Below are 13,686 nucleotides of genomic sequence, written 5' to 3'. Positions count from 1 at the left end.
CCCACACTTTTTCCTACTCTTAATATTACATCCAGAGTACTGTTAATAGATTGTTAAATCGTTACAATACTTGAATGTTTATCATGAACATATGTTTTGAAATCACTGTTACATAATTCTGAGTTCATCTTAATATGATATGAAAGATGAAAATGTAAGATGGAAAAAGATAAGTCTGTTTTAGTCACATTGCCCTACAAACATATGGTGTCCTGTGGTTTATTTGTGTAATTCTATATCCTGTGAAATAAACCACAACAGTTTAAGGAGATATTTCAAATTTATTTACAGATGTACCGTTTATTCCTTCTTTGTGGACATGTATTATGTTCATTTAATCACGTCTATCAGACAGCTAATGGCTTTTCCTTAATTTAATATTATGGAAATGAGTAAAATTATGGGAAAGTGTTTTACTATTTATTTATTTATTTATTTATTTTGAGACAGGGTTTCTCTGTGTAGTTTTAGTACCTGTCCTGGATCTCACTTTGTAGACCAGGCTAGCCTCGAACTCACAGAGATCCACCTGGCTCTGCCTCCCGATTGCTGGGATTCTGGCACTGCCTGGAGGGAAATTGTTTTTATAAACATACAGTTCATAATGTTTAATGTTATAACTTTAGACCTTAGGAATAAGTTCCTTAATTTGGGATTGCCCATTCAAAATAAACACTACATTTATTTGTTCACTATGTTAAACTTGTTTTCTACATGAATTTGTTCAATTATCAAGAACAATGCATTATTTGTATTTCTCAATATCACCATAAACAGAGTGGGCTTATATCATTTAAAAAAATGTATTGCAGTGAAAATTGAGAATTACTTCATGTTTAAAAGTTTCTTTAATGTTTGAGATTATAATATAATTACATAATTGCCCCCTTCTTTTCCCTCTGTATATTCCTCCCATATATCTATTCTTGGTTCTTTCAAATTCATGGCCTCTCTTTTCATTAATTGTTGTTACATACATATTATTATAGGCATATACATACATGTTTCTAAATACAACCTCCTCGGTCTGTTTAATGTTACCTATATGCATGTTTTCAAGGCTGACCATTTGGTAGTGTATAAATAGTTGTTGTGTTCTTCCCTGGGGAAGACTTTTCCTCCTGCTTTCAGCATTCTTTAGTTGCCCATAGTCTTTTATCTGGGTTGAGGCCTCTTGGACATTCCCCAGTCCACAATAGCATGTCTATTATTATTGTCCTTGCTTAGCTCATATTTAAGCATTCATGTTGATGAGACATGGGTGTAGCTTTTGACATAACTAGAAGACAGTCTTAAAGGATCATCTGGTTCTTAAAATCTTTCTGCCCCTATCTCCAACTATGTCCCCTAAGCCATAGGTAAGAGAGTAGTTCCTTAGATGGATCCATCAAGAGTGGGCTCTATGACTCTGTGTTTTGATTGGTTCTGTACAGTTCTAAATTTGTTGAAAATAGAAATTTCTTTAATGAACTGTGAGGACTACACTTAGTTTAACCCAGCTATGATGCCTATGAACTAGAGCAATATACAACACAACAAATGACCCTAAGAATGCAACAGAGGAATACATAACTTGCCAGTAATCAAAAACACTCAAATTGGACTTCAGACATGCTCAACAGGAAAGAAACCATGTCTAGTACTGGAAAACTGGTCAACTTCTCAGGGCTAGTGAAGTCATGGATCCTGGGGGAGAACCTGTGACCACCACTGCATTCTAAATAATGTTATTTTATATTTCATTTCCCTATTCATGTGTGGGTTGAACATACTAAATAAGCTTTTTCTAGGTTATCTTGTGTCTATATGTTCATAATTACTTCTTGTCTATGTTTCTTATCAGTCTTTCACTCACATAATTTTACACTTCCAAATATGCCAGCAATGTTAATTTTCTATTATTTATTCTATCTCTTCTTGTACCAATAAGTTCAAGGCTATTCCCCACTGTGACTTTTTGATAAAAAAAAATCTAATATTTAGTGTATCTGGTTTAAAGTTGAGGGGTTTGATCTATTTGAAATAGAGTTTGGGAGGCCTTACCTTCTTGTAGGAGGGAATGAGGGGTGGGTACATGGGGGAGGGGTAAAGGTGTGAGAGGAGGGAAGAGAGAGATCTGTGACTGGTAGGTAAAGGAAAGATAAAATTTCTTAATAAATTAAAAAAAAAGAAATAGAGTTTTGTGAAGAGTGATATTGGCATAAATTGGGGAAGGAAGTTTGGTGAAGATCTTTGTGATCTGTTCATTATAGGGGTCCGACAGGAAAGGGAGAGCACTACAGGTTTCCTGCTACAGAGCTGGAATGAGACTAGGGTCATTGGCTCTCAAGAGTAGTAGGAGGGGTCTGGGTCCACTTCAGCTGACTTGTTGCCTTGGGATGGGTGACTCTGGTTAGCAGGGGTACCAGCTGGAGTTGGGGGTCTGGGAAAAGCAATAAGTGGGAGGAGGAAGGCTAGAAATGGAAAATGTGTGAGATCCACAGGGGATGGGACCAGGAAGACAGGGAAGGCTGCCTATGGTGTTCTGCTGAAAAGCTGGGTCTGATACTGGAGGATTGGGTATGGGAAAACAGAGAGAAAGGTCTGCAGGTGGCAGCCTACCTGGTTGGAGGGCTTATATTGGAACTAATTGCAAAAAATGTAAACAAACTGAGTCCTAATTTCCAGCTGAGGTGAGTCCTAAAAGGAGCAACAGAATGTGGAATGTGCCCTATTGGAAATTTTCAATCTTATTCACCAGAGAAAATTTCATAAGCTTCTCTGCCCTGAGAATGGAACCTCTAAGATATAATGGAACTTTTATTTATACGAATTGTTTATCTGGCAGGTGTTCTTTTTATTTTTCTATAATGGCATACTGGAAAAACAGAGTTTTTCAGAGCCTTAAGTTTGTTCACACTCTTACTCCAATCAAAGTAACTGATTCATTCTTGTGGGTTGGTTGCTCAGAGATGATATTGGCAAATTATTGAGACAAAGGGAGGAAAGTTGTCTCCCACAAGAGCACAGTGGCCACATTGCTACAGAAGACCAGAGCAGATTCATGGAGAAGCATGGGAAACTGAAGCATGTAAATTGGATACAGCAATTGGCAGGTATACACTGCCAAGTGTGCTGTTCTTTTCCTATGAGAGTCCAGAAAGGCGAGACTAATGAAGAATCCCCAAAGAATCTAGATGGAGATGGGTATTGGTACAGTGTGACTAGAATAAGCAGAGGGAAAGATTTATTGTGGTGTCCTCTAGGTGCTCATGGGTGCACACTATTCCAGTACACAGGTTTGAAGTTATTTCACATTACTGTATTAAATACATAAGTGAATTTGTGAAAATTGACATAATCTGTATTGATAAAGACATTTTATCTCCTGATTTTAGTTTAATAGATAGAAATATCTTCAAACTAAGTTACGGATAAAGAATAAGGAAAATGGCTTTTTGGGGTTACCATCACCCTCAACATCTACAAATCATAAATCAATAAAATAATTAGTACAAAACTCAGAGTTTAATTATTTAAGAGAAATATCATCAAATTAAGCTAACAAAATAGCACAGTCTCAACGTACTTTTTGAGGGGAATTTTTACAAAAGATTTGCAATTGTTGACATATTTTATGCTATTCATTATAGGATTCTTTGTTTTCCTTATTCATTTTTCATGGTTTGTTGCAAGTAATGTTTCCTCCTGTAGTTTATATTTCAAATTACTAAATTTTCAATCTGCTGTGAAAATCCCAATTATTTTACATTATAACCACCATTCTCTCTGTGTCTCTTACAGTGTTACCCATGCAAGAAAAAAGCTTAACTTGTAAAATCTAGCAAGTTTCAGTTGAATAAACATTCAGTACATGAAAGTTCATGAGAACTCCCCTATAAACATATAATTTAATATTCTGATTTTGAGAAAGCACTTTCATCCCTCTCAGGAATGTATGCTAAAAGAAAAACACAGAAGCACTAAGACAGGATTAGGAAACAAGTGACTAAAATATTCAACAGTGAATTGGCTTAGATCACAACTAATACATTTGAGAGTAGTTCGTGTTTCAACAAGGTATTATTTATTTCTAAATCTTGTCTCATGGTTTTTAAAAGAACAAAATCTAAGAAAAACATGTTTGAAAGCTTCCTTCACCTGCTGGTTCCTGAGAGTGTAAATGAAAGGGTTTAGCAAAGGGGCCACAGAAGTGTTGAGCACAGCTACACCTTTATTTAAAGTCACCCTTTCCTTGGCTGATGTTTTAAGATACATGAAAATACAACTCCCATAAGTAATGGAGACAACAACCATGTGTGAGGAGCAGGTGGAAAAGGCCTTTCTCCGTTGTTGAGCTGAAGGGAACTTGAGGATGGTTTTGATAATGAATGTGTAGGAGAGGATCACTAAGATCAAGGTGATGACCAGTGTCATCACAGCCAAGGCAAAAGCCATCAATTCTAATAAGCGTGTGTCTGTACAAGACAGCTGAAGAACAGAAGTGTCACACAGAAAGTGATCAACAATTTTGGAAGCACAGAAATCCAGTTTGAGTGCCAAGAGCAAAGGTGGGAAGATGATTAAGAACCCAGTCACCCAGGAGCTGATGACCAGCAAGTGACACACTTTGCTGTTCATGATGATGGGGTAGTGCAGTGGTCTGCAGATGGCTACATAGCGATCATAGGACATGGCAGCCAGGAGGTAGAACTCTGTGGCCCCTAGTAGGAAAAAGAAGAATAATTGAGCTGCACAAGCATTGTACAAAATCATTTTCTCCCCTGAGAGAATGCTTGTCAGGAACCTGGGGATGCACACTGTGGTGAATGCAATTTCTAAGAAGGAAAAATTCCGGAGGAAGAAATACATTGGAGTCTTGAGGTGGGGATCCAGCAGGGTGAGAAGGATGATCACTAAGTTCCCCATCAGGCTCAAGATGTAATTGAAAAACAGAAACAGGAAAATCAGAATTTGTAGCTGAGGGTCACCTGTCAGTCCAAGCAAAATGAACACTATCTCCACAGATTGGTTCTTCATTTCTCTTGTTTCTTAGCAAATCTACAGAAAATACAAAACTATTATCACACCCAGGAAAAATAATTTTTTCTTTTCATCCATCAAAAATTCTGTATACATATGTTTAATAAATCCACAGATATTTTCAGAAATCAATATTCAAGTCACTCTTTGTACATGTACTCTACCACATTCCTATGACTGTCAGAGCTCTGAGATTTTTGTGACGAGTCATGTACTTGCCCATTTATGGGTCATTTCAAATGCTTGTATGCTACATTTGTATTCATCTGTGGCTCTCCATTTTAATTTTCATTCTAAATCCATATTCAAAATTTAATTTTCTTAAAATCTCACATTAATTGCCAACTCACTATTAATTGATTTAATAGTCTACAGAAATTATTTAATTTGCTTTGGCTACAGTCACTACCATTTTAGAAATACATGTACTAGAATAGAAAATTTCTAAGAAGGCATTATTGTAGAAGAGATACTTCATATATTAATGTGAAACAAGCACCTTCTATGCTAAGTGTGATGGTGATTAGGCTCAAGCACTGTGTCATCAGCTAAACCCACAAGAAGCACTGTCTCTCCTGAATGGTTTCCCATTACAGTCTTCTGGCTTACATTGAGTCTGAATGGGAAAAAAAGGTCTATCTGAAGAATAAGAGTGGTAATTAGCGTGTGTGAGAGTTAGAAAAGTGATGTTTCAGATAAGTATTGCAGCCACATCCTGTCTTATAGTTGCATGTGTTTGGACAACACATGACTCATATCCTTGGATGGATATAGCTTTATTTTAAGCATTCTAAAAAGATTTTTATCCCAGGAGTATAGTTCTAGATCTTTTATTTATTTGGCTCATTAGAAAACCCACAAAACTTGGACTTTTAAATATTATGAAATAGAGCCAAATCACTCAGTAGCAGCAATCTAAGTTTGGCATTTAAAAAGACATATACAAAAGCACACCTAGCCTAAGTCAATAATCGAATGCTCAATAAACTAGTTAATTGCTTTTTGTCTCGTGGTTCTAAATCCAGGGCCTTGCACATGCTGAGCAATTCTAAGCAATTATTGGGCTGCAGTGCCCTTGTCCCAACTCATAATTTCTTTTATGGTTTATGTTATAGTGTTTCAGATAGTTAATAGAAACACACAGAGAAGAATTAATTTTGTATCCTAAAAAATAGTGTATCCTTTTGAATATTTCTAACCCTTTTCTTTGATGGCATGTCCCTGAGGTGGCACTTTTTCACAGTACATTTCATTAGCAATTATTTTAATGATGATACAGGCAGTAGAGACAGTTGATCTACTTGTTAATAAAACTTAAAAACATATAGGTTTTAACAAAGAGCCATATTAAATAGAATGGAAGAAGAGAAATATAAAACTGCCTTTGTATTATGGTCAAGGAAATGTGAAGGAAAAGAAAAATTCATGGAAGCCGAGCAATAAGTTATATATGAAATGATAATAGGAAAAATAATAGATCAAAACTATATCTGTAAATAAGCAGAAAATAATAAAATGGGGAAACAATACATAATATATGTTAAATGTTTCTATACTAATGCCTAACTCTTTGCTAATTTTTAATTATAAGAATGTGAACATATTTTTAAGCTAGAAAATGAGGATCTCAAGAAAATAAGAGTTTACATCAGAAAATTCATGATCAATGTTGGTGGTGGGACTTCTAATGAGAAGAATTTTGGATAATGGATCATATCAAAATAATAATATTGAAATTTCAGGTCAACTATGAATTAAATAAATAATAATCTTGACTCCACTAATAATTATGTATGTAAAAGTCAGTAATTTGATTTTTCTATACATGGGACAAATGACTTTAAATATAAAAATATGTTCAAGTTTGTGTTTATAACAAAATATTTAAGTAAGAGTGACTATTTTCAGAAGTCATAGCTTTGAAAATTCAGTTACATAAAAGTTTTTGAATGAACTTTTAAATATTCTTACAAAAACCTAAGTTACAACTATTTCTTCTAGTAAGATCTAGTTTTCAGGGCTGATCTTGCTTTAGGAGTTCTTTCCTATCCATCTTTATGTAAAACATTACTGCAGTGTAGTTACTTTCAAACATAGTTGTTAAGTGTTCATTAAATTTATGCAAAAAAACCCCAAAGATTTAGTAAAACATTCAAGGAAATTTCTTCCTTGGTTGCTTTTGCTCTTATAATAAAATAGGCAAATCAATTTAAAATGGACACCCTAAGATCATATCTTCCATTTTGAAGATATTAACAAAAATATTTACAATATTTCAAACTTTAATGCATAAATTAATTTTTAAATGCTGAACACATAAAAATACAAAGAACTAAGTCAAATTGAAAATGAAATACTTTCCTGTGGACAATGAATGGCAGGGATCTTTAGACAATATTCTAGACAGATAGACCTGAGTAAATCAAAGAACAATAATAGTTCAAACATGTTTTCTTTGGAAATAATACACAGATTCCCCATTAAGGGTCATTTTTTTTATAACTGTTGGATGAAGAATAAAGTATTCCTGTTTGTGCAAGACATCTCAATGACAACACTGAATCAAATGCACAATCATGTAATGAATTCCATCCCATCAAGCTACGGATTTGTTCTATCTCAACAATCATATTACCACGTATTCTTATGGTGAAAAAAATAACGTACAAAATAAAATAACACAAGCTAAGGAATGCAATTATGTTCATTAGATGAAATGTCACAGAATATTTAAAAATCAAAGACTTTCATTTTAGATAATGATTGTATTGGTTACTAATATTTCACCACTATCTACAAGTCAAATGTGAATGGTAAAAGCACTAACCCTTTGACTGTTGTGCAGCTTTGTTAGTAAGGTGCATGTGCAGATTTGAGCAAGCTTTCTGCACATGACCCAGCCCATCACCCTTGTGTGCAGAGAGCATTGATGGTCCCTCTTCTTCCCTAGCACCTCATTCTACCTCAAAGTACAAGACTGAGAAAATGCTCTTTTATATTTACTGTTTTAATCAATTTGTCCAATTTTGATATGAAAATAAACCACATAACCCTCTGTTCTACAGTTCAATGCAGTTCACCTGTGAGATGTTATAAACCTTACTTAATGTGACATACAGTCCTATATAAAAATTTAGTGTCTTAAGAGACCATGGTGGATTTATTTTCCAGTGTCCTACAGGAAAATCTCACAAGAATGAAGAGTCCTCAGGGTAACTGAGATCCAAGAGCATCATTTCCTGAGGGACTGCTGGTATAATCCAGAAGTACTTTTTATAAAAACAGATCTTTGTATGTGTGTTCATGTGTATATACCTCCCAACTTTTTCCTACTCTTAATAATGCATCCAGAATATTGTTAATACATCATTACAATACTTGAATGCTTATCATGAACATATGTTTTGAAATCACTGTTACATAATTTTGAGTTCATCTCAATATGATATAAAAGATGAAAATGTTAGATGGAAAAAGATAAGCCAATTTTAGTCATGTTGACCTTAAGAGAAATGTGTTACTTTACAAACATATGGTGTCCTGTGGTTTATTTGGATAACACTATATCCTTGAAACAAACCACAACAGTTTAATGAGATATTTCAAATTTAGTTATAGCTGTACCGTGCCATCTTTCTTTGTGAACATGTATTATGTTCATTTAATCACTTATATAAAGTAACTAATGGTTTTTCAAGGCTGAGCACTTGGTAGTGTATAACTAATTCTTGTGTTCTTCCCCGGGGAAGACTATTCCTCCTGCTTTCAGCATTCTTTAGTTGCCCATAATTTTTTATCTGGGGTTCAGGCCTCTAGGATATCCCCCAGTCCACAATAGCATATCTATTATTGTTGTCCCTGCTTAGCTCATGTTTAGGCAGTCATGTTAGTGAGACATGGGTGTAACTTCTGACATAATTAGGAGACAGTCTTACAGGATTCTCTGGCTCTTAAAATCTTTCTGCCCCTATCTCCAACTATGTCCCCTAAATCTTAGGTGAAGAAGTAGTTCTTAGGATGTACCCCTTGAGACTGGGCTCTACAACTCTTTCTTTTGATTGGTTGTTGTTTTCTGTAAGGTTCTAAATTTGTTTAAAATAGAATTTCCATAATGAAGTGTTAGGACTACACCTAGTTCTACCTAGCTATGATGCACATGAACTAGAACACAGCTAATGACCCTAAGGATACAATAGTGTTATACATAACTTGCCGCTAATCAAAAACTCTAATTGGACTTCAGACACGCTCAACAGGAAAGAAACCATGTCTGATACTGGGAAACTGGTCAACTCCTCATGGCTAATGAAGTCATGGATTCTGGAGGAGAACCTGTGACCACCACTGCATTCTAAATAATGTTATTTTACCTTTCATTTCCCCAATCATGTGTGGCTTGGACACAGTTAATGGAAAAAGCCTATTTTGTGTCTACATGTTTATAATTACTACTTGTCTGTTTCTTATCAGTCTTTCATTCACATATTTTTACACTTCCATATATGCCAGCAATGTTAACCTTCCATCTATAAATTATTCTTTTGAAAGTGATGCAGGATGTTGATCATAATGATAATGCATGTGCGATATTAAAAAAAAACTATTTCTTTTATGTAGTTAAAACTGTCTTTGTCTTCCCACTTGAAAGTGAGTAGTTAGAAGTATTTTCCTTATCTTTAACTTTTTTTTTTCCAGACATGGTTTCTCTGTGTAGCTTGCGCCTTTCCTGAAACTCACTCTCTATCCCAGGCTGTCCTCGAACTCACAGAGATCCACCTGGCTCTGCCTCTCGAGTGCTGGGATTAAAGACATGCACCAACATCTGCCTGGCATATTTAACTATTGAAGAAATTCAATTGTGTTTTCTTTTTTAAAAAAGATATAGTGTTTTTTCTGCAAGTATATCTACACACAAGAGAGGAGGGCATCACATCCCACGGGACTAAAGTTATAGATGGTTGTGAGCCACCATGAGGGTGCAGGGAATTGAGCACAAGACCTCTGGAAGAATAGCCAGTGCTCATAGTTACTGAGCCATCATCTCTCCACCCCCACTTTTTCTTTTAATATTAAGTTCCCACATACACTTTAGTTTCTTAACCTACAGTCAATTATAAAACAAGTAAAATAAGTACAATTTATCTCTTTTTAAAATTCCTGACTGTTTCTCTTAATAGTTTTAGTTTAAAATTCATTTTCAGTCCTACAATTTTCAAACATTTCATTTGTAGAATTCTATTTTTCCTAGACCCCATTTATAGAATTTTAGTTTTGTTTCCATTGGTTTGGCTATTCATGCTTCTTTAGCCTGCTGTGTTCACTGTGGACATGATAGCATCCCTGACAACTACAGGTCTTCTTTTCAGCCTTTCCTTACAATATTTATAAAATATCTTTCCAAAGGTGGTGAGATCTCAAAAAGGTCAATTACAGGAAAGAAGTATGCTTGCAACCAAGCTTGTAAAAAAAATTGCCTTTGTATTGCAAACAATGGTTATTTGTCCCTTTATCATTTAGAATATATTATTTGTCCCTTTATCATTTAGAATATATGAAATATTTATTCAAACATTTAAAGTTGCTTGACAAGAAATTATAATGAACAAAATCACATGTAATTTATCTCAAAGGAGAGATAGTTCAGACAAAAAAAATCAGAAGTCAAAGAAAAAAATTAATTTCAGAGTCCATATAACCATGGTTCATAAGACTATACTAGGAAATTATATTTTATAACATCTTAACATTGGAGTGAAAAATTATTTACATATATATAAGCCACCAAGAAGGAATAAGCACTCTATTATATAATTTTAATTCATTCTTTATAAATTTTATATATGTAAACAATGTATCTTGATTATAGCCATCCCTCATTCCTTCACAACTTCCCCAAATCCTCTTTCACATTTTCCAATCAACTTCATGTTCTTCTTTTTCAACTATTTCGTTTTTTGTGTGTTTAATTTTTTCTTTCTGAAAATAGTTTTTTTCTGACCTAAATATATTCTGAATATGATTGTCCTCCCTTTATTCCTCCCAGTTCATCCCAAACTTCCCTTCCATCCATATGGATCCTCCCTCCATTCTGTCTCTCATTAGAAAACAAGCAGCATCCAAAGGATAGTAATAAAATAAAATTATAAATAAGAAAAAAATTAACACATATGAAGAAGATAATTCTAACAGAAGGAAAAGACTCCAAGAAAAAGCAAAAGAAACAGATATGATAGAGAGACCCACTAGTTACCACCTCAGGAACCTCATTTAAACACTAATTCAGAAGACAAAATATATACACAAAGGACCTGTCCAATAAAAGGAGAAAAGTAAAATAAATAAAAATAAATAAATTTAAATTAAAAAATAAAGAAAGTAAATGCCCTGACAGGCTGTTGTTAGACAAGGAAACTTCTAAGATGCCTTCAGTTCTTTTCCTGGTGGCCATGTACTACTGGGCATGCAACCTACTATTTAAGAGTAGTTTGTTTCCCCATTGAGACTCCCTTGGAAAAAATTATGTAGTCATTTCCAAGTGATTACCAACTGGAGATTGCTTCTGGGTTCACCTCTTTTTTTTTCAGCTCTAGGACCCCAACTGGTAGAGATCCCTGTAGGCCCTGTACATGCTGCCTCAGTCTCTCTGAGTTCATATGTGCATCAGTCATGTTGACTGAGAGGTCATTCTTCTCTTGGGGTCTCTTGCACTCTTTCTACATCATCTTCTTCAAGTTTTCCTGGCCCATGATTTGGGAGATTTGATGGAGACATCCTATTTTGATTTGAGTATTCCAAGATCTCTCACTTACTGCATAAAGCCTGGCTGTGGGTCTCTGTATTTGTTACCATCTGCTGCAGTAGGAAGCTTCTCTGATGATAGCTGAATAAGGCACTCATTTTTGAGTATAGCAGAATATCATCAGGAGTCATTTTATTGCTATGTGCTTTTTGCTTGTTTTTGAAGAATAGTAATGTTTTATTTCTTCTAAGACTCTGGGATGCCTAATTTTAAGTTGTTGGTTACACAAGTAGTATCAGGTATGGGTTCCATTTCATGTGCCACCATTCCTCTAGCATATCTTGCAGGCAGGACACCATTGTAGATAAAATGGTTTGTGACTTTGGCACCCCGCAGAGTACCTTCCCATACCAAAGACTCAAGCACATAGTGGTGAAGCTTTTATGTAGGCATGGGTTGATTTCTCCATGTTCAATGAGTTGTGTAGGTGTTGGCTTCAGTAATAGGGCCCTGCAGTCAGTTTGTGGAGAGCAACCTATAGTCTTGTCAACAGTCTGGGGTTTGTTATTTCTCTCTTTCCTTCTTTTTTCCTGTTTGGATTCCTATGGACCCATTTGGCCAACAATCCAAATAGATGTAATCCAATTCCAGTACTGAAAGCTTCATTTGGATACAAGTTATGGCCAACTGGGGCTCTCTGTCTTCCCCATTTTTGGATGATTTTATTTAGATCACCTTCCTATAGGTATATATTTTAAGAGGCTTCTGCTATATTAGGTGTACATAAGTCTCCTCAAATGAGCCTTCATTTAAGCTGTTTTCCAATATTGCCAACCTTATCCCCTTCTTCCTCCCTTCTCTCCCTCCTCAGTTAACCCTTCCATTCCAGTGCTCCTTAACCCATACATATATATCCACTCTATTTTTCCTTCCTAGGTAATCTTTCTGTCCCTCCTAATTTTTTACTCTATGTCTACCCTCTGTGGTTCTATGGATTACAGCTTGGCAACATACAGCCACCATAATTTACCAAGAAATAGAAAATGCAACAGAAACCAAGGAAGTAAAACCCATCCCACAAAGACAATAACAGATATAAGCACCTAGAATTACAATCATCCCAAACCCAGATGCATAGACACCATAATACAATCTATAATGGCAGGACAATAGGTCTTCACAAAAGCACATCAACCCTCCCATAGCAGGCCTGAGATATGAAATAAAGTTGAATCACAAGAAAAGGATTAAAAAATAGCTATCAGGAATATGTTCAAGTTCCTTAAAAAGAATTTAAATACTCCCTCAATGAAGACTTGAAAACAAAAACAAATAGTGGAATGAAAATATGAAAACAGCTCAGACATAAAAGTGAAAATAGAATCAATAGAGAAGACACAAACTTAGCAAATTCTAGAAATGAAAAATTTAGAGAATCCAACAGGAGCATCAGAGACAAGTCTACCAACAAGCTAGAAGAAATAGAAGACAGAATCTCAGCCATTGAGGACAAACTAGAAGAAGTGGATAATTTGATGAAAGAAAAAGTTAAATCTAAAAAAAAAATATCCAGGCACAAATTATCCAGAAAATCTGGGACACCTTAAGAGATCTAAATCTATAAATAATAAGAATAGAGGAAAAGAAAAAACTCAGGTCAAAGGCATAGAAAATATTTTCAACAAAATCATAGAAGAAAACTTTCCCAGCCTAAAGGAGTTGCCCATCAAGATATAAGAAACATATATATATATATATATATATATATATATATATATATATATATGAAATAGACTGTACCAGAAAAGGAATTCTCCATGACACATAATCAAAACACTAAATTCATAGAACAAAGAAAGAACATTTAAGAGTTCCCAGGGAAAATGACCAATAACATACAAGCAGACCTAATAGAGTAACATCTG

General features: G+C 34.8%; 1 protein-coding gene across 1 annotated transcript; it reads right to left on the bottom strand.

Moving 5' to 3' along the window:
- Positions 1-4,062: 4,062 nt before the first annotated feature.
- Positions 4,063-5,019, bottom strand: LOC131894994 (olfactory receptor 6C6-like). The gene has a single exon (XM_059245372.1). The coding sequence runs from the start codon at positions 5,017-5,019 to the stop codon at positions 4,063-4,065; it is 957 nt and encodes a 318-aa protein (XP_059101355.1).
- Positions 5,020-13,686: the final 8,667 nt, after the last annotated feature.

The sequence above is a fragment of the Peromyscus eremicus genome, chromosome 18 (genome assembly GCF_949786415.1).
Source record: "Peromyscus eremicus chromosome 18, PerEre_H2_v1, whole genome shotgun sequence".
NCBI lineage: Eukaryota > Metazoa > Chordata > Mammalia > Rodentia > Cricetidae > Peromyscus > Peromyscus eremicus.
The sequence above is the reverse complement of the archived record's forward strand: the minus strand, read 5'-3'. Positions and strand labels throughout refer to the sequence as shown.